The sequence below is a fragment of the Eurosta solidaginis genome, chromosome 2 (genome assembly GCF_040869045.1).
Source record: "Eurosta solidaginis isolate ZX-2024a chromosome 2, ASM4086904v1, whole genome shotgun sequence".
In the NCBI taxonomy this organism is placed as follows: Eukaryota; Metazoa; Arthropoda; class Insecta; order Diptera; family Tephritidae; genus Eurosta; species Eurosta solidaginis.
In genome coordinates, this window is record NC_090320.1 from 102,971,376 (window position 1) to 102,998,473 (window position 27,098).

At 40.4% G+C, this 27,098-nt stretch overlaps 1 protein-coding gene and 1 pseudogene across 7 annotated transcripts in view; both read right to left on the reverse strand.

Annotated features, from left to right (window-relative positions):
• The window catches only part of LOC137239276 (uncharacterized), a 30,112-nt pseudogene extending 26,010 nt beyond the window's left edge, over positions 1–4,102 (reverse strand).
• The window catches only part of LOC137240117 (neurotrimin-like), a 2,444,277-nt gene that overhangs the window by 535,362 nt on the left and 1,881,817 nt on the right, over positions 1–27,098 (reverse strand). For all 7 annotated transcript variants that reach the window (XM_067766054.1, XM_067766050.1, XM_067766051.1 and 4 more), the window contains one exon: positions 22,558–22,700. In XM_067766054.1, the coding sequence (XP_067622155.1) occupies positions 22,558–22,700 (143 nt within the window). The remainder of the gene's footprint in view (positions 1–22,557; positions 22,701–27,098) is intronic.

Below are 27,098 nucleotides of genomic sequence, written 5' to 3' on the forward strand. Positions count from 1 at the left end.
AACAAAAAATACTTGAATTTTTCCCCCAATGTAGAAAGTTCCTTACCGATTTCAGAGTATGCGTTTCGGGTATGTTTGAAAAGCTTAAAAAGATCCACTTCCGTGGATCTGCATTTCAAGCACGACAAACGTACGCCCTTCTTGTCGTTAATCCCGTCACACTCTTGCTGTCAAACTAGCGAACTTCATATGAGCAAGCTCACCGCAAAGCCAGCGCGACAAGAAACGCTCCGTATCTCATTTCACTTGGCAGTTAACAAAATTGCAAGACATTATAAGATTAAGTAAAAATTGGTTAAACAGACGGAGGAAATGCAAATAGTTTGGAGATCACAGTAAGAAAATCGCTGTATGAGAAGTTTGAAGATCACTGTATGAGCAGTTTAAGATCGCTTTTAAATGACGCTTAACAACACACAATGCAGACAGCTGTGACGGTGAAAAGAAAATGAAATAAATGTGCACGAGCAAATAACAATTGAAAACTGAAAATAAATAAATGCCAATCAAATGCAACAACAAACTTGCAAAGTGACTAGGCAAATAAATAAATAAATGTAAGGCTCGATAACCTCCGAAGAGATCAACGGCCGAGCTTCTCTTCCAATTTGCGTCGTGCTCCTCTTGATTTTCCCTAAAAATTGGCCGGACGGGACCTACATGTTTTATGCCGACTCCGAACGGCATCTGCAAGGCAGATGAGTTTTCACTGAGAGATTTTCATGACAGAAATACACCCGTAGCGCTTGCCAAACACTGCCGAGGGGCGACCACGCTTAGAAAATTCCTCTTCTAATTTAAAAAGCTTTTTTTTTTTAATTTTGATGTTGCTTTGCCCGGCGTGCGAACCCAGGGCATACGGTGTGGTAGGCGGAGCACGCTACCATCACACCACGGGACTAGGCAAATATGTATGTATATATACACTTTATCAATTATTTTTAAGATAAAATTTATTTTAGTCAAGAAAAGCAGAACTTTAAATTGCTGAATGCCATACTCAACGTGTTTACACTTATAATACAATAATTATTAAAACAAACAACGTCCATAAACCAAACTCCTCCAAAAGATTTATATTAATTATGTTTACTACTATAGCAAATGATTTGCGTACGACCCAAAATATGTCTTTAGTCCACAAAGGGGTAATGAGCTTGTTTGACATTTTTTTAAATAAGAATTCCTACAAAAAAAAAAAAAAAATATTTCACCTGCCAGTTCCACCTTGTTTGATTTGCCTTGGTGTTATCGTCAGTGCGAAAATTTCTCAAAATAAAATTTTTAAAATTTATAATCAAAAAAATAAAGATTTATATTTTAAAAATAAGCTATAATTTGAACTGCACTGATTGAAAGATACCCCGCTCAAACATAAATATGTATGAAATAAGAACCCCAGATGCTGGTCCCAATATGACCATCGAACACAAAAGTTTACTTCCTTCAGAAGCAATGGGCTCGAAATTGTTCCATTGAAAAGTTTTGTCATAAATATTACACCAAGCATTTCCCTTCGACTAGCAAGAGGTGGAAGATTGATATGCTTTAATCGATTAGTATAAGGTGGAAGATTAGTTAAAGAGTATCATTGAAAATTTCTTAAGGCAAGTAGTTAATGGCTCCATCGCAATATGCCAGTAAATGTTTCTTTCTCTTCAGTTTCTCTTAGAAAACATAATAATTGAAATTCAATTATTATAAGCTGGTGTTAAGCTCATGAATTCTTAAATATAAGCAAATAGTTAAAATTGTTTTTGTATTGATTCGAGGCTATCTGCATGGGCTTGATAACGCGGATTCCAAATTACTGAGCCATATTCTAATATTGGCCTAACTAATGTTGTAAAAAGTGCTTTAGTTATGTAAGGGCCATTAAATTCTTTTGGCCACCGTTTAACACATTCGGCTTAATTGCGGGAATTCCCGTCATTCAAGTGACCTTAAGTAAAGCAATGCCGGGAATTACCGCACATTTTGAATCTAATCTTTCAACCGCCAAAAACGGTTTACTTTTTAACAATGTAACACTACCAGTGTTGGTAAAGTGACTACTGTCGATAACAAGGAAACCACAATTCAACTAATTCTAATATGGGTAATCCCTGTTCAAAGTTTAAACGTACCAGTCGTATATTTTTTGCTTAGAAGAGAATTCAATAAAACAAACTGCGGGAATCCCCGCGCAAAGTGCGAAGAAAGTTCATATGGTCATAGAGGGAATTCATGGCGTTAGTCCAACAAATTAAAAAATTTAAATTTAGTATGGAAAAATTAATTGATTCTCTCGCAACCTCCACTGAAATAAATTGAAGCCTAATGTGTTAGCAAATGCAAAAACACCATTGCCTTTCTTCACTGTAGTATTAATATGAAGATTGAAACTAAGTTTGGAGTCCATCATTGCTATTGTTGCCCCAAGTCAACAAAATTATTTACAGTTTCTAATCCATAGTTGTTAATTTTATATGTAGTTGGTGGCGAAATTCTCTGAGAAAACACATGAATTAACATTTTTTGGGAATGAGCGAAATATATTTGACATTGCACCAGGTAACCAAGTCGTTTAAATCCGTTTGAAGCAAGGAATGTTGCTAAACCGAGGCATATGATTTGAAAAGTTTTACATCGCCTGCGTACATCAAGATTTTTGAGTATTTGATTGTATTGGATGTATCGTTTATGAACAACAAGAACAGAATCGGACCAAGATGGCTGCCCTGAGGAACACAAGAGGAAACATTGATGACCACAGAAAGTGTATTTTTAAAGATTAATTTTTGCGTTCGATTACCAAGATACGAAGAAATCCAACATATAAGACGAGGTTGAAAACCAAGTTGACCGAGCTTATAAATAAGTAATGGGTGTGATACTTTGTCGAAAGCTTTACTGAAATCGGTAAAAATTACATCGGTGTGAAGGCCTTTTCTAAATTCATTAGAAACGTGAGTGGTAAATTCGAGTAAATTGGTGATAGTTGATTTGCCTTTACAGAACCCATGTTGCGAGCTTCCAATTAGGGGGGAAATAGAGAACGTTAGGTGATGGGTAACAATATTATCAAATAACTTTGGGATAGCGGATAACTTTGCTATGCCCCGGTAGTTTTCTATTGAATACCTGCTTCCATTTTTATGAAGCGGGATAAGGAACGATTCATTCCACATTGTTGGGAAAACGCTATATATGAAAGATAAATTAAATAAATCTGTTAGCGGCTGATAGATGTTTGCACCACATTTTTTAAGGAAGTGTGTCGGGATCCTCTCACGGCCACTTGTATATGATACTTTTAAAGTTTTTAAATAAAATAATACATCTTCTGAAGATATAAATGGAGCTCTGATTAAATAACAAGAATATATATGGAATGGGTATTCATTAGGCGAAACGTTGGTCTCAATAGAGTAATTTGATTTGAAAAATTCCGCAAAGAAGCCGGCGGTATCTTGATCATCGCTGGAACTATTTTCTTGGAATTGCATTGATGATGGAAATTCTTTCACCCTGCGTTTAGAGTTTACGAATCGCTAAAATGCCTGCAAGTTATATTTCTTTTCATTTTACAAATATAAGCTCTGTAACACTTTTTGTTCAATTGAAAATACTTGTACCGTAGTAATGGTTATGTAAACCCGTCTTTTTGAACAACATGAAAGACCAAGTCTTTTTGTTCTTTCAAATTTTCAGTTTTTTAGTGAACCATACTTGGCTTTTATCGGAATGTACACAAATCCACTTAGGTACGTATTTTTCAAAAAGGCAGTAAATGGTATTGTAAAAGTGAGTAACGCTTTGCTCCATATCAGCATTAAATATTGCCCCACTGTGCGAGATAAATCACGATTTAATGTTTTGAAATTGGCCTTCGCAAAGTCAAAGCAATAACAGGAGTTGTTTCGCTTATTGCCGCTGTCGAAGCACTACTTACCACTTCGTAAACTATTTTGAGCGAAGGGTGGTAAGCATCTTCAGGTTCAATAATGGGTTCGGATCGACTACTGGAATACTTAGAGTCATCATCCACAAATGCTAAATCTAATACTTTTCCGAATTTATTCGATTGGATGTTGATTTGCTGAAGGCACAGTTTAGCCATTCCGTCTAGAAATTTATTGTTGGAAGACTTTGACGAAACTGGTACGATACTAAAGTAAGATATGCACCATGATATGTGCGGCATATTGAAGTCACCCAACACAATAATGGAATCGGAAGGCTTTAGCATCGAATTAGCAGTTTTTAGCATGGGAATGTGATGCATATAACCGGACAGTTCAGAAGATGGCGAGATATAACCGATGGCTAAATAAATATGGATGTTTTGTAGTTGAGTGCGTATGCACAAGAACTGATGTATCGATGGCGGGTATGCTAATCCCTTCAGATGGTACTGAAGAGTGTACAGCAAGCAGAACTCCACCTCCAACTCTGTTCCGGCGGCCATTTCTATATATTTGGTAGTCGTTACAGAGGATCTCTGAATTAAAGACATGAGGTCCAAGTTCAGTAAAAGCAATTATATCGTAACTTAAGTTAAATGATTATAAAAACAGTTCTGGTCAAGCCTCTAACATTTTGGTAAAATATATCTGAATCATATTTTACGTTCAGTTTTTTCACTCAGCGTTATTAAGAGGGATGTTTGCTAAGTTTGGAACACTCTTATTCTGTCTGTATTCAAATTCCCACACAAGTGCCCCAGGGGCCAAAAATTGTTATTCAAGATAGTGTCAAAATGTCCTGGGAACGGTTTGCAAGTTCAATATTTTTTCTAGCTGCTGGTTTTGTTGGAGGTGCTTTGGTATTGAAGGCTCTACTGTAAGTGGACTTGGAGATGCTAAGTTTATCAATTCTACCGAGCTGGGTGCGGGAACGATTGGGTTCTGGATGTTTTGAACGGGGTCGAGGGTCAGTACACCAGCCGAGATATCAGTTCGTTTTCCTTTGCTGTCACGGCTGGCGCTATTAGCATTAGCAGCTGAATCGGTAATATATTTAAAAGTTTTAAACAAAAAAAAAAATACTTGAATTTATCCCCCAATGTAGAAAGTTCCTTACCGATTTCAGAGTATGTTTGAAAAGCTTAAAAAGATCCACTTCGGTGGATCTGCATTTCAAGCACCACTAACGCACGTCCTTGTTATCGTTAATCGCGTCACACTCTTGCTGTCAACCTAGCGAACTTCATATGAGCAAGTTCATCACAAAGCCAGCACGACACGAAACCCTCCGTTTCTCCTTTCACTTAACAGTTAACAAAATTGCAAGACATTATAAGGTTAAGTAAAAATTGGTTAAACAGACGGAGATCACAAATAGTTTGGAGATCACAGTAAGATAATCGCTGTATGAGAAGTTTGAAGATCACTGTATGAGCAGTTTAAGATCGCTTTTAAATGACGCTTAACAACACACAATGCAGACAGCGGTGACAGTGAAAAGAAAACGAAATAAATGTGCACGAGCAAATAACAATTGAAAACTGAAAATAAATAAATGCCAATCAAATGCAACAACAAACTTGCAAAGTGGCTAGGCAAATAAATAAATAAATGTAAGGCGCGATAACCTCCGAAGAGATCTACGGCCGAGCTTCTCTTCCAATTTGCGTCGTGCTCCTCTTGATTTTCCCTACAAATTGGCCGGACGGGACCTACATGTTTTATGCCGACTCCGAACGGCATCTGCAAGGCAGATGAGTTTTCACTGAGAGATTTTCATGACAGAAATACACCCGTAGCGCTTGCCAAACACTGCCGAGGGGCGACCACGCTTAGAAAATTCTTCTTCTAATTTAAAAACCTTTTTTTTTTTTAATTTTGATGTTGCTTTGCCCGGGGTGCGAACCCAGGGCATACGGTGTGGTAGGCGGAGCACGCTACCATCACACCACGGGACTAGGCAAATATGTATGTATATATACACTTTATCAATTATTTTTAAGATAAAATTTATTTTAGTCAATAAAAGCAGAACTTTAAATTGCTGAATGCCATAATCAACGTGTTTACACTTATAATACAATAATTATTAAAACAAACAACGTCCATAAACCAAACTCCTCCAAAAGATTTATATTAATTATGTTTACTACTATAGCAAATGATTTGCGTACGACCCAAAATGTGTCTTTAGTCCACAAAGGGTTAATGAGCTTGTTTGACATTTTTTGAAATAAGAATTCCTACAAAAAAAAAAAAAATATTTCACCTGCCAGTTCCACCTTGTTTGATTTGCCTTGGTGCTATCGTCAGTGCGAAAATTTCTCAAAATAAAATCTTTAAAATTTAAAATAAAAAATAAAGATTTATATTTTAAAAATAAGCTATAATTTGAACTGCACTGATTGAAAGATACCCCGCTCAAACATAAATATGTATGAAATAAGAACCCCAGATGCTGGCCCCAATATGACCATCGAGCACAAAAGTTTACTTCGTTCAGAAGCAATGGGCTCGAAATTGATCCATTGAAAAGTTTTGTCATAAATATTACACCAAGCATTTCCCTTCGACTAGCAAGAGGTGGAAGATTTATTTGCTTTAATCGATTAGTATAAGGTGGAAGATTAGTTAAAGGGTATCATTGAAAATTTCTTAAGGCAAGTAGTTAATGGGTCCATCGCAATATGCCAGTCAATGTTTCTTTCTTTTCAGTTTCTCTTAGAAAACATAATAATTGAAATTCAATTATTATAAGCCGGTGTTAAGCTCATGAATTCTTAAATATAAGTATAAACTGAACACACCATTAAACAAACATACATAAATATGTAAAACTGAGCCCGAGTTGACAAAGCTTCTCATTCGCAACGAAGAAGAACTTTACAAAAACAAATCTACATGGCACACAAATCAATAAAGAGACAAAATGTCTTAATTATGTTGTTAGTGTAGAAATGAGAAAAACTGAATTAAGCATGAAAACATATACCAGCAGGACCGGCTTATATTAAGCTATGGAGAACACTAGCAAAAAGAGTTTATATTATTACAGATTAAGTAATTTTTTAGTTTAAGCTGAAAAACGTATTTTGAGTCGGAGAAATCAATATCAAAAACACTTGAGAAGCAATTAATTTCTGATAGAGCTCTGTTAATAGGCGCTTTTGAGTTATAAACATTTCTACTCAGCCCTATGAAAAAGATTTCAAAGTAGCGAAGGTTTTTACAGGGAGTATTTAAGCATAGTCTTTCAAAAAGCCGCGCGCAGTAAATTTTGCCCGTGAAAAGATCGAAAATGAACAACGAGGCCAAAAGAATTCTGCGATTGTTTAGGGATAGTAAGGATATTAGTTGGCATCGAGACTCATAAGACGGAATCGGTTCAGAGAAACGTAATGAAATAAGCGCGAAGCGCATAAAGATTTTTTGAAGTCGCTCCAGGCGGTTGATGTGAACTGCGTGGTAGGGCCGCCAAATGAAAGCCGCATACTTAAGTTTGGACCGTACAAAGGACGTATATAAAACTTTGAGTGTGTAGGGGTCAGAGAAGTTTGCGGAATGGCGTCTGACAAAAGCAAGCATTGAAAGCGCCTTAGAAATTGCGAAGCTGACGTGAGTGTTAAAACTAAACTTTGAGTCGAAGTATACCCCCAAGTCTTTAACTTCAAGAGTCGTTCGAAGAAAGGTTTCTGCAATATGATAGGAGGTATGAAGTGGCCTCAGCAGTTTACCATACGTCACAGTGGGGCACTTACTTATATTAAGGAAAAGACGGTTCTTAACACACCATATATAAAGCTTATTAATCTCAGATTGAAGAACAACGACATCATTATAACAACTGATCTCAGAATAGATCTTGAGATCATCAGCATAAAGCAGAAATTTGGTAGATGAGAAGCAAGAGCTAATGTCATTAATGAACAAGATAAATAGTAAAGGGCCCAGAATACTGCCCTGGGGCACTCCAGAGGTGGCCCAAAATGGTTTCGAATAAACACCGTCAATATTTAAAACATTACTTCTGTTGTGCAGGTAAGATTTAATCCACTGTAGGAACGTAGAGTGGAACCCATAACAAGCTAATTTCGCAATTAAAATTTTATGAGAAATTTTATCGAATGCCTTGGAGAAGTCTAGGTATATTGCATCAACCTGAAAACCCCGCCTAAATGCCGCGTAGCAATCCTCAGAAAAGACAGCGAGGTTCGTTAATGTGGATCTGGCCGGGACAAAACCATGTTGATTGACGCAAATCAGGTGTTTAATACTAAAGTAAAGCTTGTCATTGACAACACATTCAAAAAGCTTCGAAGTTGTAAACAATTTTGAAATAGGCCTGTAATTAGAACAGTTACTTTTGTTGCCAGACTTAAAAATGGGAGTGACGGATGCTTGTTTCCAGTCATCAAAAAATATACCCGATGCCAATGATTTATTGAATATAATCATTAACGGTCGTACTAGCGAAGGACAATTTTTCAATAGAATAACGGAAAGATTGTAAACATCAGTTCTGGAGGAATTTTTAAGTTTTATAATCCCCTCAACTATGTCTGCCTCAGTGAGAGTAAGTAACCCAAAATTATTAGCGGAGGGAGACTTAATTAACTTGTATATGTTATCTGTATCTTCCAAAGTTAAATCATCATCTGTGATAAAGTTCGCCGAGAAGAAGTCAGCAAAGAGATTAGCAGCCTCATTAACAGAGTTGGCAGTAATATTATTGTAGCTTACTGATTTCGGTATGCTAGATACGCTCTTCATGGAGTTAATGTAATTCCAAAAGTTCTTCGGATTGCTCTTGATATTTACCTCAAAATTTCTGACGTACTTAGCATATAAAGACTTATTAAGATTGTTAAATTTTTTCTTATAAACAATAAACAAATCATAAAATCGACGCTGATTAGTAAACTTATATTTTTTAAAGAACTTGTTTCTCAAATTTTTTAGATGTTTGAGCTCACTATTGTGCCAGGGAGATTTATAAATTTTATTTTTGTATACCGGCACGATTTTTTCGCAAATCTAAATACATTGAAAGACTTTCCAACTTCACTTTCGCCAAGCATAGCATCCCAATCAACTCCACGTAAAGCAGAATTTAAACGATTAAAATCACATCTTCGAAAATTGAACGATGTTTTTATATTTGATGTAGGAATACAGAATACTCAAAGAACTGAATTTCAAGCTTTAAGGGCAGGTGATGCAAGTTTGGTGGCGAAATTGAAGACGCAGGTTCCGAGATAACAAAACTAATATTATTAGTTACAAAAATTAAATCAAGAGTGCGATGTAAAGAATTATATAACTATTAATTTGAGATAAACCAACCCCTCCAAAATTATCAATAAGATACGATTCATAAGAGCTGTTAATATTAGTAGGAGTTAAATAGAGATTGTTTTCAAGAGAGATCCAGCTAACATTACTTAAATTAAAATCCCCCAGTACACATAGCTGCGTTTCTCCTAAACTTCGCTTAAGATTTAAGATATTATTTACATGAGCCTTATAAATACTTTCTGGGCTGGACGGCGGAATGTATGAAGCACAAATGAGCAGTTGACCCAGAGAGCCATGAATCCGCACAAAAAGTTGATCAAGAAGTGTGTCACTAACCGTTAAAGAAATAAGCGAGGCCTGGAGACGGACCCGGCAGCAATCAGCACACCACCTCCTCGATTTAGGCCAGTCTTTGTTGCATCTCTATCCTTACGGAAAACATGATAAAGCTTAGGATCAAAAAATTCAGCATCTAAGAAATTACTATTCAGCCAAGTCTCAATGATGACAAATACATCATACTCCAATAAAGAACTAAATAGGCGCACATTTTCGGTCTTGCTTCTAAGGCCAGAAACATTTTGAAAATAGATATTGATATATTTGCATGGCATGTGATTGACACTATGAACTAAGTCCGCTGTTGTAGTTTTGCGTCCTTTTGAAAAAAACGGAAGTGGCTGATCGTCACATTGACTGGCCACAACTCAGGCTTCAGAACTTTATCAAAGTGCAATTCATCTACACCAAGTTCAAAATTTACATATTTCAGGTTAATCGACTCCGACTCTTTAGCAATCTTGAAACACTGCAGTTGATGCTTATTTAGATTAGTATGTTTAATCACATACTCAATAATATCCTCAGGTTTAACCGAGGGTAAAAAAGAAGAAAGATGAAACCATCTGAAACGAACAGCTACCCCAAATTCAGTAGACACACAAGAGCCAATCACGCGCGTCCGCGAACGCCTATGATTGTTATTAACATTATTGTTGTTGTTACCGACATTGTTGTTGTTGTTGGCATTATTGTTATTGTTATTGTTATTATTATTATTGTCATTAGGCGAGCTAGGTTGGATGTCCAATCCCGACGATGTACTTGATTGCATATTAGGATTCCCACCACTAGCAGTAATATTTAACTCATCAGGGTTAACAGCAATTGCGGCAGGTTTTTGCTCAAGTGTGCGCTTCTTTGTAGATTTTGACGCTTTAGCATTAGCAGTATCAGCAGCATCTGATTTAACAGGATTCGTAGAAGTATAAGTAGCATTGTTGCGATTATAAACATCGTCAGCTGAAGCAGCCAATGCATTAACACTGTTAGCAACAACAGAGGCAAACGTTTGAGCACCAGTCGAAGCAATAACAGTCCCATCAGCAGAAGGTACGTTGCTCACGATAGCATTATTAGCACACATTGCATGACCCTTAGTAACATCTGTTAAAGAACATGTCTTTTGCCCACTTACACCATTTGACTGTACGAATGGCGAAGTGCCGTTGACATTGCAAAAAACAGGTGATAACATTGTAGGTATAGGGTAAACAGAAGATGTAAAAGACAACGGCAAAGACGAAAGCGCAGCTGTAGCAGACCCGTGGTTATTGTTGTTTGTGTTTTCCCGCACACTAACACAAGATGGACTGACGGCACTATGTAAGAATTGTAGGCCATTGGCATTGTTGATGTTATCACTGTTAAAGTTTTGAGGTTGCTTATCTGATTTGATAAGAGATTTCAGCCCCTCAACTTCCTTCATCAAATCCTCGAATTTAGAGCTGAACAGATCTTTTAAAAAATCTATGCCAAACTTTTGCGAAGCAGCAATAGAGTCTAAAGAAGATATAAAGCGCTCAGGCAAGTTAACACACCCTTGACAAAAGTATACGATGTTACGATTAAGCTTAAATAATTTCACATCATATTCTGAAATCTGGCCACCACAACAGTTTCTATGAAATCTTTTTTGGCAAAAACCCGAACATGGCACAACAAGTGAGCCATTTCTCGCAAAGGCTTTATTGCACTTAGCACAAAAGTCATCCATTTAAGAAAAATTTTTAAAGAAAATTACGGAGCAAACGAAACACATCTATACGCGACGAAAGCCGAATACCAATTTGCACTTGACCCTAATAGATCAGTAAAGCTGAAAAACTACATATAAATTAATCAAACTGATCGGAAATTACTGTTAAATAGTTACTCCCGGAAAGCCTACCGGTAAAAACAAAGTTTATAGCAACCAACAACAAAAGCGACAAAGCAGGGAGAGAAAAATGAAACACTTCTACAAGCAAATGAAATTCAAACACAGTATGACACTCAAACACTACAGTAAACAAAAAATCAAATACGCGAAGTTAACTGAGCAGTTAAAATTCTTATTAGAATGCAAGAGATACGAGCTAACACCAAACCACTTGACGAACTAAAAAGATCTAATTTTTCATGCACAACAACAATTAAAACGTGCATTAGGCGAACAGGAATTTGACCAGTTCATCACCAAACAAAACATTCTGAGTAAGAAGATAGCAAAAGAGAAAGAACCAACACTAGAAGCGAAAATGAAAAAACTTATATACGAAAAAATAAGAAAACTAGAAATTAACATAAACAGCAATTGGTTTGTGAACGAAACCAACATCGAATTTCCCGAAGATGTGATGTGGCTGCTATCCCTGGGACGAAAATTCACACTACCTACAACAAATACACATTTCTCACCTATACATACAATTGCAGAAATAGAACAAGTAATTCAAACTATAGATAACGAAAAAGATAAAGAATTCGCGATAAGCCAAGTTAGCCACAGAATCTTACAGTTCAAAAGTAATATAAAACAAAATTCAGCCGAAAAATTTATCATAGAGTCATACAACAAAACTAGAACATTTCTACATTTACACAGAGACAACATAGTTATTACGGATGCGTATAAAGGAAACAGAACTGTTGCGCTATACAAAACAGCCTATATGGAGAAAATGAACCAACTACTAGGCGACAACAACACATACAAAATCTTCAGAGTCGACCCCACAACAAAACTACAAAAGAAAAACAACAGCATTGTGAACGAATTATACAAAGGAAAGCACATAAACTATAGAGAAAAACAACAGCTCGCAAGCTTGGCAGCAACCGCACTGAGAATTTTTGGTTTACACAAAATCCACAAACTCGAATGCCCCTTACGTCAAATTTCGTCTTCCTTAAGTGTTCCATGTTATGAATTGTCCATATATTTAGGAAAAAACTTGAAGCTACTAATATCAGAAGCTACAACATTAGAAATTCATTTGACTCGAAAAATAGATTAGCTGATGTAAATTTATGTAATGAGGATGTGTTAGTATCGTTCGATGCCGTCTCGCTCATCACCAACATACCGACGGCTTTAGCAATAAAGATAGCCATGAAAAAATGGGAAAAGGTCCAACAACACACAACCATACCGAAAAACAAGTTTTTAACCATATTAGAGTTCTGCTTAAAAGAAAATAACTATTTCATGTACAATAACAATATTTACCAACAAACATTTGGAATGCCGATGGGTAACCCACTTTCCCCCACGATAGCGGACATTGTGATTGACGACCTTATACAAATTATGTACTCTGAGCTGAACCAAGACCAAAACACTGGTATCAAATTTCTTGTCAAATATGTTGTGAGGACCAAATAAATCCTCATTAATTTGGCCCACACAAAACGACCCCACAACATATTTGACACGACATTAACACAACAAGTGGCCACAAAAGGCTCTAGCAACACGATCAACCAACAAGTCTCAGCAACACAACGAGCGGTCGCAACATTTAACAGCAACACGGCCAACCAACAAATCTCAGCAACACAACGAGCGCACGCAACCATTTGAGCTAGCAACACCAAACACAACAGCCATAAAAGGAGCGACACAGCAGCAAAGCAGGCAGTCAGCACGGAGCTGTGGTCGTGACCAGAGCTACTAGCGAAGTATACCCCTATTGCAGTTGACCTTCTCTATGCAATAAGAATCCACTTCCTAGGAGCGATTCGGGGAATGGTGATTGCGGTTGACCTTCTCTACGTATCACCCCCAAAGACCAAAGGCCCCGCCACAGTAACGCGCACCCGCGACAGGTGACACCCGCTCACCTCCGTCAGTAGAAGTACGCTGGCAGAGAATCACCCAGCAACCAGCAATACAAATAGACGCCGACGCAAGGCGCAGCAGAGTAATACAAGTAAACGCCGGCGTAGGGCGCGACAGAGTATCGCCCAGCAAATACGAGTAAACGCCGACGCAAGGCGTGGCAGAGAATCACCCAGCAACCAGCAATACAAATCGACGCCGACGCAAGGCGCAGCAGAGTAATACAAGCAAACGCCGACGTAAGGCGCGTCAAGGCACCGACGACACATACTACCGGGATCCGTCTATCGGAACACGGCGACAGAGCATCGCCTCAGCAATATAAGTAGACGCCGACGTAAGGCACGACAGAGCACCGCAGCAGAGAGAGACGCCGTCATAAGGCGCGTCAAGGCACCGACGCCACATACTAACGGGACCCAGCTAACGGAATACGGCCGGACCGCTAAGGCCCGCCACCGCAATCAAGGATACCGCAAGATGATCCAAGTGAAATTGAAAATGAAGTATACAAACATGTTTTATTTTATATTATAGAATTTAGAACCAATAAAGAGAGTGAAGTTTTTATATTAAATCGATTTGCAAGGTGCCCCTTTAATACAAATTTATTGTAAACGAACCCTGGGCACGGCGAGTATACCCCAGCAAATATCAAAGAAGCAACGGGGCACGAAAAAGCTTCGTTACAACGTAGACGACGTATTTAAAAATAAATAAATAAATGCGTCGTGCTCCTCTAGATTTTCCCTACAAATTGACCGGACGGGACCTACATGTTTTATGCCGACCCCGAACGGCATCTGCAAGGCAAACGAGTTTTCACTGAGAGCTTTTCATGGCAGAAATACACTCGGAGCGCTTGCCAGACACTGCCCAGGGGCGACCCCGGTTAGAAAAATTTTCTTCTAATTGAAAAACCTTATTTCTAAAATTTTGGTGTTGCTTTGCCCGGGCTTTGAACCCAGGGCATACGATGTGGTAGGCGGACCGCGCTACCATCACACCACGGTGGCCGCCGACGACGTATTAGCAATAATAAAACGAAGCGACACGGAAATTATCTTAAGCACACTCAAAAAATACCACAATAGACTGCAATTTTCCATTGAAGTGAAAAAAAACAACAACATCCCCTTCTTAGACACCCGCATATATATAGCTAACAATAATATTATACTTGACTGGTACACAAAACCTACATCGTTTGGTCGCCTAATAAATTTCTTTTCATCACAACCCTTTAAGTATAAATTAAATACCGCCAACAATTTTATACCTAAAGTACTAACCATCAGCAATCAATGTTTTCATAACGCTAATATAGAAAAAATCAAAATGAAGCTAAGAAGTAACAATTATCCCAATAAATTTATATGTAATCTAGTTGACCGTAAACAACAAGAATTAATAAAATTCCCACACAAACCACAACGAAAGGGTCGCCGAATGAGCCAAAACAATATTTTAGTACCAACTATATTCCCAGGCTCTCAGAAAATCTAGCGCAACACATAACAAAAAACCCAAAAGTAACACTGGCTTACAAATCTTACCACACTCTATCAACATTCTTTACAAAAAGAAAAAGCCCGATCGACATACAACAACAAAGTAACGTGATATACCAAATAGAGTGCAAAGGAAATGAAACTGAACATTGCAACAAAATATATATTGGCACAACGAAGAGGGCGCTAAAAACACGACTTGCGGAGCACCAAGCCGATATCAACAAAGAAAAACACAGCACGGCGTTATACAGCACGCGGTAAACAACAAACATACAGTATATTTCACAACAACAAAAATAATAGACAAAGAGAAGAGAGAAAGGACACACTCGAGAGCCTAAGAATAATGCAAAACAGAGAAAAGGCAATGAACAATAAAAAAGATACACAAGACATAGCCGCAACTTACTTAATATGCCTATGATACAGATAATTAGTTTTTAGTTTGACAAGTTTACCATATAGTGATGGTAGCGTTTAATGTTTTAGTAAAGTAATAATAAAATCGTTTTTAAATACCAATGTGAGTGAATATAAATAATTGTTTGTGGAGTAATATTTCATGTAAAATTTAAATTTATAATTGTGCAATCCTTTGTTTGAAACTACTTTAAAAAATCGTGTAATTTTATTTCTAATATTGTTTTTGTTTTTTGTATTTTGATATAAACAAATAAAGACCGCCCCTGAAGAAGATAAGGATAATTATCGAAACGTTGGGCTAAATGGTGGAATAAATTGCATTTTGTTTGCACTTGACCCTAATAGATAAGTAAAGCTGAAAAACTACATATAAGTTAATCAAACTGATCATAAATTACCACTAAATAACACCAAGTTTCTTTGAAACCGCCTTACCAATGCATAACTGTACCACAAAATGCCATACGAAGTAAGGGCTATGAATCAAGAAAATATGCAAAGAAGGCAATTGGCATAAGATTTACAACAACTAAGGCATGACGTTTTATCGTATCTCATGATAAAAGACAAATCATTAGATGATTATTGGGCACGGCTTCAATCGGTTTACGATCTGGTATTTTCGAAACGAGACGAAAGTTTCCCTGAAGGCTTTAAGAGTTCGGCAAGCAATTCACTTGCTTTGATACGTATGAAGTGACCAAAGCAAAGATTGCCGATCAACTTCCGTTGATCAAAATGATGGCAACGCCGAGTCCACCACCGAGTCCCAGCATGCGACGCGGAGACCTTTTATGGTGGCTATGAAGAATGGCCCGCTTTTCGTAATATGTTCACAGCGGTGTACATTAAGCACCCAAGGCTCTCCCGTTCTTAGAAATTGTACCATCTCCGGTACAAAACGCAAGCCATGCCGGCTCCATCGTCAAGCAATATCTGTTGAGCGATAACTTTGACCTTGCCTGGGAAGCTTTGCGATCACGATACGAAAACAAGCATATCCAACAACCAGATCAAATCCTTTCTGACTCTTGCCACTATTCCATCCGAAAACAGTGAGCAACTTGAGAGATTGCAAAATACAATCAACAATTGCCCATCAGTCCTTCACTCCCAAGGAGTTACGACAGACAGTTGGGATCCGATTCTGGTGTACGTTTGTTCATCAAACCTCCCAGAAATCACCCTGTCACTTTGGGAACAATCTCTCTCTTCGCAAAAAAATTTACCCTCATGGTCACAAATGAACGGCTTTCTCCCCTCGAGATATGAAGTCGTTGAAAGAGTCAATAAGCTTCAACCAAGCCAAAGCAAATAAAAACCAATCGCTCCTCTAAATTCTACGCAAAAAAGGTCCTTCAACAGGACGCAAACCTTTTTGGCAGAATGCCGCACTTTATTATATTCTGTCTACAATTTAAGCGAATGTCTGTGCAAAACCGGACGCAATTCGTAAAACAAGCTAAGCTGTGTGCAAACTGCCGTAGCAGCACTCATATCATCTATGAGTGCACGAGCAAGTGGTCATGTGTTCGACATGTCATCAACGGTATTACACGCTCCACGTTCCACCCTGCGAACGAATGCATCAAACGTGCAGCACCCAACTGCTGAGTCGACATCTCCCGTTCGACAAACGCAGAATAGTTCCGATTCTAGTAGGCTACCGTGTTGTTCAAAACACGCACGGGTTCAGTCATTGCATGCAGGCAATGTTAGCCAAATTCCCTTCCTACTGCTATGGTCGCAGTCGAACACGAAGGGGAATTATTTCAACTGAGGGCCCTTATCGATCTAGGCTCGGAAAGAACTTTCATTTCCTCGAAAGTTCAACAAACGTTGAAACTTCCATTCGAACATTCAAAGTTCGAAATCTCTGGTTGTTTCCAAGGCCATGAAAAGGATAAAGGCTCATGCCATTGTGTTGCCGCAACTCACCAAGAATCTGCCAACATCCACCATCAGTCGCAGAATCTGGGAGCAATTCAAACTCCTTGAGCTCGCCGATCCCAGTTGCCACATAACAGGTCAAACTGACATGGTCATTGGCAGCGACACACTTCCACAAATTCTGCTGGATGGTATAAAAAAGTGTGCGGTAGCATACTTGCGCAACAAACCATTTTTGGTTGGATTCTAAGTGGTCCAATAACTGAAAATATTATGTCATTCTCGACACAAGTCCAAGTATCAAACGAGGCGCTCAGTGCGATATACGCAAGAACCACGACACGTGCACCAAACGGTCGAAACATTGTGCGACTTCCATTCAAGGAAGATTTTCCTGAAAAACTCTCTCTCGGCAAATACCGCCCGGCTGCCCTACATCAGTTTTTCAGTATGGAGCAAACGCTTCAGAAAAAGGAGGTGTTAGGTACAACGTAAAACAAGTTGTTGCAAGAATATCTCGACCTTGATCACAGGGAATCTACCCACCCATGTGAAATAACTTCGAATGGCAAGGTCTTCTCTTTCTACTTGCCACATCATGCGGTAGTCAAACCAGATAAGGTCACCACCAAAGTTCGTGTGGTTTTCAACGCTTCTAAAAAATATGGGTCAGGAAAATCCCTGAATGACGTGTTATACACTAGTCCAACTCCCCAACCAGATCTCATGCTACTAATTCTACAGTGGCGCATGCATAAGTAGGACGACAAAGATTTTCAGCGAATCCTATTTCGAAAATCGGCCAACTCCATTGTTTGCCATTTCAGTCTAAAAACGATTACATTCGGCGTCAATTCTGCACCATATCTCGCTGTTCGGACGTTGCATCAACTGCCCGATGACACGGAAGCGAAATTCCCTTTGGCTGCAACAATTCTCAAGACGCAAGCGTATGTCGATGACATCTTATCAGGAAGTCACACCATCGATAACGCCACTGACTCACTCGTTCAAATGATAAAAGCCCTTAAATCAGCTGGTTTCATGTTAAAGAAATTAACGGCTAATAACCCGGCCATATTAGAACAGTTTCCGAAGGAGGATCTTCTAGATTTCAACTTCTTGAAATTTGAGAGCGCTTTCAATACCAAACTCTTGGTATTCAATGGAACGCACTCACGGACAACCATTCTGCCGGAACACACCTAAAATGCGGTCACTAAGCGACAAATTTTATCTTCCGTTGCTGAACTTTTTGACCCGGAAGGATGGCTGTCGCCAGTTATGATCGAAGCCAAGATCACGGGTTAATGTCGTTTCAGGGTAAGACACCCAAATCCACGGGTTCTGTGTTGCCTCGGAAAAAGCATATTGCGCAAAGATTTACATCCCCACACATGTGGGCAACCAAACAAAATCTTCTCTTATGGCTGCGAAAGGCAAAGTTGCCCATATAAAAACTGTAAGCCTACCCCGCTTAGAGCTATGTGGTGTAGTCCTAGTCACCAAACTGTCTTCAACTGTTCGAAAACAGCTCAATTTACAAGCATGCAACACATTCTTATGGTCAGATTTTGAAATTGTACTAGCTTGGCTAGAAAAATCTCCATCGACCTGGAAGACTTATGTGGCCAACCGTACTTCTCAAATTGGAGAATATCTTCCTAGAGGAACCTGGCGTCATGTATCTAGCCAAGACAACCCTGCTGATCTTGGCACACGTGATTGCAAGCCGCATGATAGGCTCATCACTTTGGTGGCAGAGACCACATTGGCTTTCTTGCCACATTTCGGCATGGCCAAAGTCGAAAGCAGGTAGCGCTTCTCCACGCGAGAAACGCAAGGTCGAAGCATATCACGCACTTGAGGAAGCGGACGATATTTTTCAACGTTTCTCATCATACTATCGATCTCTCCGTGTGATTGCATACGTGTTCCGCTTCGTGAACAAGGCCTGCAACAAATCCAAATGGGTGGTAACAACATATAATCCACATCTGACCCACAAAGAGTTGGACCGAAGACGCGGGTTATGGCAATGGCACAATCTCGCCATTTCGGGGCGGAAAAGAGCGCCCTACAAAACAAAATGCCAATTAGCAAAAATAGTTCCCTTCCGGCCCTTAACCCGTTCCTCTATGGAGACGGCCTCCTACGTATCGGTGGAAGATTGGAACATTCTACATTACAATACAACGAGAAGCATTCACTAATCCTTCCTACGGATTCAAGACTAGTTGTATCTAAAGTTTTTGCACTGCCTGCTCCTTCATGCAGAAATACGGTTAATGCTCCAAATGGTGAGGCAAGAATACTACGTACCAAAACTAAAGCCTCTTATTCAGAAATACATTTATCAATGCAAATCGTGCACACTTTTCAAACAGAAAACGCGCACGCAAACAATGGCAGTGCTACCGCCTGTGCGATGCAATTCTTCACTCCCCTTTTCCACAACAGGAGAAGAATTTGCAGGTCCATTCCAAATAAAAGCATCGGTTCTGAGGTCAACCACTATCATAAAAGGGTACTTGGCTGTATTCTTCTGTTTTTCCACAAAGACAGTACACCTCGAACTATGCTCGGACATTACCACAGAAGCTTTTAGAGAAGCATTCTCCCGATTCGTCGGTAGACGAGGCTATCCCTCAAAAATGATGAACGACAATGGTTAAGCGTTCACTGGCGCTCAGCGCACACTTGAACGCAGCTTCGTTAAATTTCTTAACCAATGCCCCACGGACATTGTCCAGAAATATGCCCCCAGGGAATAAACGGGCAGTATGTTCCACCCACTGCCCCTGTTGTTGTTGTTGTTGTTGTAGCGATAAGGTTGCTCCCCGAAGGCTTTGGGGAGTGTTATCGATGTGATGGTCCTTTGCCGGATACAAATCCGGTACGCTCCGGTGCCATAGCACCATTAAGGTGCTAGCCCGACCATCTCGGGAACGATTTATGTGGCCACATTAAACCTTCAGGCCATTCCCTCCCTCCCTACCTCCAAGTTCCATGAGGAGCTTGGGGTCGCCAGAGCCTCGTCTGTTAGTGAAACAGGATTCGCCGCGGATAGGTGAGGTTGACAATTGGGTTTGGAGAAGCTATATATTGCGCTGGCAACCTGAAAGGTTGCGCTACACAGCCCCTTGAATCTGGTATTTTAGTCGCCTCTTACGACAGGCATACCTACCGCGGGTATATTTTGATCCCCTAACCCGCTGGGGTGCCCACTGCCCCTCATATGGGCCTGTGGGAATCCTGTGGGAAGTTTTAAAACCCACTTCAAAAAAACCGCTACATTCCACAAGTTTACCTTCGAAGAATCACGATGCTGTTGGTGCGTATTGCAGCAGTTCTTAACTCGAGGCCTCTAACCTCACTATCTCAGGACCCAGCTGACTTCACAGCGCTTACTCCGGGTCACTTCATCCGAGGTGCTCCGCTATTAGCCATTCCTGAGCCAAACGCGGAAGACATCTCCTGGATAAATCGATGGGAAAAACTCAAATCACTTCATAACCAATTCAGTCGACGCTGGAGAGCGGTTTATCTGAAGGACCTTCAGAAGCGTTATATATGGCAAACGCCACAGCGAAATCCTCAACCAGGGGACCTCGTCGCAATCAAAGAAGATTCGCTCTCGACCACCGGGTGGCGTCTGGGACGAATCGAGAACGTTCGCCTAGGCCCTGACAACGATATTCGGGCAGTAGAGGTTCGCACCCAAAAAGGGCTTGTTATGCGCCCCTTAGTAAAACTGTGCTTTCTTCCAATGGAATACTCTTCGCGCACAGCGCTATAACTTATATACGCTTTCCTTGTATATCTAACTTTCCGTATTAAATATCTGTTTATCATCCACTGTATCCAACTACTTCTCGTTTCTCTGTCTGCTGTTGTACTTTCAGGACGACACCATCATGTCATCTCGACCAGCATACCCACTGGCTCCCACGGCAGAGACCGACAACTGCCTACAGCAGTCGGCTCTGCCACCGTTATCACGCGCTGCGGTTCTGCCCGGCCTTTAAGCCGATGCGGCCACCGCAGCGTGTAACCGTAGCCAGCTCACAGGGCTATTGTTTTAATTGTCTAGCCATCATGCACACAACGGTGGAATGCGACTCCAGAGGGACTTGTAAAATTTGTGGTCTGGCACACCACACCCTCCTATATGAAGGGCCGAAAGTTCGAAGTGGGCAGCAAATAGCCCCAGTACGAAAAAAACACCCAAGGGTCGGGGAAGCCAAAACCCAAGCCAAAATCGAAGAAGAAACCCACCTGCCCCTGTAGGGTCCAAAAGGGGCACACTCCGAATAAAACAGCGGCAACCCCCAAAGTCGCAAGGACGACGAAGCACACAATCGCGCGCACCCCACAAGGTCTGCAAACGGCGCAATACGACCAGTAGCGCCCTAGATACTACCATCCGCGCCTTGCAGGAACTGCAGAAGGTGCTTTCAAGCACCTCCCTGGAGGCCTATCAGGATGTTTAAGCCGCCTCCATCACCATTTAGACGGCGTCGTGCGAAATGCCTATGCGCAACCGTGCGCGGCGAGTGGAAGGCGCCAACGAAGAGGCGCATCAACAATTTTTCCAATCGTTAGTCTTGAAATATTAGCCGGCAATCGCGGACGCGCTCGTGGATATATTTATTTACACATATTTCGACTATCTTTTTCTATACCAACTTTGAGGAAAGTAAACTATTTGAAAATTATTATTTATATTGGAAGACCAAAAGTCATTTTTTTTTTATAAAGTTAACTTGTAAAGTGCAAGGTGAATAATTGTAGAAGAAAGTAAAAATTAAAACATTTATAACGTTTTAAAAAAAAACCTATAAACTCTTTTTATTCAAGAAAGAAGTGAAGAGTGTAGCGAAGAGAGACCAAGTGAGTATTTACTGCTTATAACTCTGAAGAAAGAAAACTTAAGGCTTGCGATGGACTTCACATGTCATAAACAAAGCCTCTTTAGTCAAAGCAGATGGAAATGCAGGCTGCAGGAAAAAACTGTTGAGCATATTCTTCGTTCATATCCTGCGCTCACGAGTTCAAGGCCGAGTTGTCAGATATCGAATCGCGATAAGCAGGGTCCCATAAAATTTCTTGCATTTGGCAAGAGGATGTGGTTATTTTATAACATACGCTCTGGTGCAAATTTGATTTTTCTGTTTGGTCGTCAAACAAGTTCCCGTAACACTTTGGAAAAATTCGGTCTGTGGAATCTCTATTGTTTTCTACAGAATACTTACTTCCAGTCTTGTTAAGATACATAGGTATCGTATATATACATGTAGCAAGAAGAGTATCAATCTGTGCTCACCGTACAATCGAATAACACCATCAGTTTCACCTCGGGGATTTTTGGCAACACATTTATAAATACCATCATCGCCACTGCTAACATTAGTAACTGTAAGCTTCATATAAGTTTTATATACCGGAGCTCCTATGCTGGACTCCACCCTGCAAAAAGATAAATGATGATAATTGAAATTTTCAACTAGAATCTACAGTTTATGGTTGTGTTAACAGTGCTACTGGCGGAATGTGTCAGACTCCGCTCAGAATTCCGATCGACTTGCTGTTAGAATGCAACAGATTCCAACCAGCATGCCGTCGGAATACGGCAGGTAGTATGCCATCGGTATGTATAAAAAAAAAAACATGACTTGCGGACTTGGAATGCACTAGATTCTAATCAACTCGTGCCTAACTAATAAAACTATACTGCGTGGAAGTATACGGTTCCGGTCAGACTGCAGGTTGTTAACATTGTTGATGTGCACTAGATTCCAATTACACTGTGCAACAGCCGGCTGGGTATTGGACCAAGCCCACTTTTTGTAGAGATTGAGGCTCAAGTAGAGAAAGTACATCTCCGTTTTTCTAAGTTAGCCTCCAAAAAATAGATATCGGCTTTCAAAGTTCGAAAATCTACATTTCGAAATTTTATTTTTTTTTGCTTTTTTTGCGAAATTTATATAACAGCTGTTATACTATATTTCTCAAAAAAAAAGACGTCTTGCCACGCGGTTCTACTGCCTATAACTTACCGCTCTTAACCCTCCCTCCATGACTTCTCAGATGTATATAATAACAACAGCAATTGATTTCAGACCATTATAAGAAACTAATTAACAAACCATTTTATTTATATCTAAATAATGTCATTAGCTGTTAACAAAAGGTATTTTAACATATGAATGGTTTATTTCCGTAGATATTAAATTTATTTTTACATACGGGGAACGATATGAAATCGGAACAATATACAAAAAGGAATATTACAAACTTACTAAAGAGTGCGTGATATTTAAAAACGTGAAATATTATTAAGACAGAGAAATGAATCATATTAAATCAAGTATAAGGTATTTGATTGAGATTTCCGCTCTTTTGAATGAGTGTCACGAATTCAGTATTAGTAAATATTAATCTCAAAGAATCTAAATAAATTTCTAATACCAGCTCGTTTCATGTATTATCTCGTTTCTCCTACGATCCATTGATCCTACTTAATGATCACGGTAGTTAAATAAAAAACATATATGCACATATGCAAAGCAAAAACCCAAATGATAGGTAGGTAGGTTGAACTGGCCGGTCCATGAGGACCTCACATAGACTGACTGAGTTCGTAGTGTTACCAGAAGTTTGTTTTAACGACCAAACTGAAAAACCCTATCAAAAACCAGGACCTGTGTTATAAAATAACTCCGTCCTCTTGGCAAATACTAAAAGCTTCCTAGGACTTAAGCCACTTGCTGCTTCTAGATCTGACAGCTGTATCACTCCTAATAGCTGGAGTCTTAGCCTGGCAAGTGCAGAGCATGAGCACAGAACGTGCTCGATCGTTTCCTCCTCCAACCCGCACTTCCTACACCTGCTATCACTGACCAAGCCTAATTTAAAGGCATGTGACGCCAGAAGGCAGTGTCCAGTCAGAATACCCGTCATGAGTCTACAGTCCTCTCTTTTTAATGATAGAAGCAACTGTGTTAGTCTAAGGTTGTAAGACCTACACATAATCTTCGACACTTTACAGCCCCGCGCTTGAACCCACGCCTTTTCTGCTTGGTCGATCATGTGCACCTCTCGCCTTCGCTTAATCTCGCCCAATCTAATTGGGACGTCTACGGAGCAAGCTTCAAGGGATGCGCCATTTTTAGCTAATTCGTCCGCTTTTTCATTCCCATCTATTCCCATATGCCCTGGGACCCAATATAGATGTATGCTTCTCCCTGCCCCGATTCTCTCAAGAGACTGCTTACACTCTAACACGCATTTAGATGCTGTGCTATGCGAGATTATTGCCTTAATTGCTGCTTGACTGTCAATATAAAAGTTAACACGGTTGCAGCTTAAGCTATTCTCTTCCAGGGTTTCTACTGCTTTGGTTACGGCTAATATTTCCGCTTGGAAAACGCTACAGTAATCCGGCAGCCTGTAGGATCTGCTTAATTCCGGATCAGCGCAGTATACCGCAGACCCTACTCCTTCCACTATTTTGGAACCATCGGTGTACACATGTATCGCCTCGTCCGCCATTTGCGCACCCTTGCGCCAACCGTCCACCTCTATTGTGGCCCTAAGATCTCCCTCAAAGTGCAGGTAGGGAATCATGTAGTCTGTTCGTCTTGTGACTGAGGACGCTATACTACTATGGCCATATGGTCGGCGCTCAAGCTGCCCCGAAGCATCGAGCCTGGTTGCGGTCGTTAACGCTTTGTTCTTTGCTACCAGGTCTACAGGTGGAATGTGCAGAATGGCATACAGTGCAGCCGTCGGGGTTGTTTTCAGGGATCCCGTAATGCAAAGCATCGATAGTCTGCATACCCCCTCTAATTTTTTGAGGTATGTTGTTTTTTGTGTGGCTTTCCACCAAACAAGAACTCCATAGTATAGAATAGGGCTTACAATCGCTGTAAAAACCCAATGAGAAAGAGAGGGCGATAGGCCCCACGTACACCCCAGCATTCTTTTACATGCAGAGAGTGCCGTTGAGGCCTTCTTGACCCTCTCCTCCACGTTGAGCTTCCATGACAGCTTACTGTCTAGGATGATTCCTAGATATTTTGTGCAAGGTTTCTCCTGTAAGGTCACCGCTCCTAACTTAGGCCTGGTCCAATTTGGGACCTTGTACCTCTTTGTAAACAAGACCATATCCGTCTTCTCCGCATTGACTTTCAGCCCGACATTAGATGCCCAGGTATGAATATCCCGAAGCGCCCGATCCATCAAAGAACTAATCGTTGGAAGGCATTTTCCACTTATGACAATTGCAACGTCATCTGCGTAAGCCGTAAGTTTTACGGGTCCCTCATCGAATTGCCTGAGCAGTTGGTTGATGACCAGTGTCCACAGCAGAGGTGATAGCACCCCTCCCTGCGGCGTGCCCCTGTCCACTGATTTCGTGGCCTCGTACAATCCCCATTGTGATGTAATCTTTCTGCAATTTAACATGCAGCCGATCCATCTGATTAAGGCAGGATGTACTTTAATGTAATTAAGACCATCCATAATCGCCCATTTTGCAACATTATTGAAAGCCCCGGCAATGTCCAAGAAGACTCCTAGAGCATACTCCTTATATTCCAGGGATTTCTCTATGCTTATTACCACCCTATGCAATGCGGTGTCTACCGACTTGCCTTTGGTGTACGCATGCTGTGTTGTGGAGAGCAGCTTCTCATCCACGTTGGACTTTATGTACACATCTATCAGCCTCTCAAAGGTTTTGAGCAGAAATGATGTTAAGCTAATGGGTCTATAGTCTTTGGGATACACGGGACCGATCTTCCCCGCCTTTGGTAGAAAATCTACACGAGCAGTTCTCCAAGAGTGCGGTACATGATTCAGTCTTATGCACCCATCGAATATTATTTTAAGCCATTCCACGACCGCCCTACTTGAGACTTGTAGCATGGCCGGGAATATACCAACTGGGCCCGGCGATTTAAACTTAGAAAACGTCTTCACTGCCCACTCGATCTTGGTATCGGTCACCAAGCCCGGCACCACTAGCTCCGTGATCGAAGTGTGAGTGATGTCTGCTGGTTCTTCTAAACCGTCTCCCGATGGGAAATGTGTATCGAGAAGCACCTCAAGGGATTCCTCACTATCACGTGACCATTCCCTGTTCTCTTTCTTTATTAGTCCCTGGACTATGTTTCCTTTTCCTAAGACTTTTTTCAACCGTGCTGTTTCACTGGAGCACTCTATGTCCGTACAGAAACTTTTCCATGAGTTTCTCTTCGCCCTGGTAATTTCACGCTTGTAGATCCTCAGTAGATCCCTGTACTCGTCCCGACACGCTTCGCTTTCCGCGGTCTTTGCGAGTTTAAACATTTCTTTTACCTGTCTTCTTAGAAGACTCAGCTCATTGCTCCACCATGGCGGCTTTGCTTTTCCTCTTAGAGGGCAAGATTAGTTATACGCAGTCATAAGCGTCCTTGTTAGGAATTCATTCGACTCCTCCAGTTCCTCTACATTAGCAACCTCTTTGGGTTGTCCCAGTTTCGTTTCTACATGTTTCTGGAATTTAGTCCAATTCGTTGCGTTAGGGTTTCTAAAAGTTCCTCCCTTCTCTACCCTCTTTAGTGGGATGCTGAAGCTTATATACGCATGGTCGGAGAAGGATGGTCTACCGAGAACGATCCAATCATACCTTGATATATCACGCTCGGAGCTCAATGTAATATCCAGAACATTGCTGGATGTTATACCAATGTATGTAGGAACATTTCCCCTGTTGGCTATCTGCAAATTGGTTTGCAGGATGTAACAAAATAGAGATTCGCCTCTCTCGTTCGTATCTGCTCCTCCCCACGCATTGCGGTGCGCATTTACATCTGCGCCTAT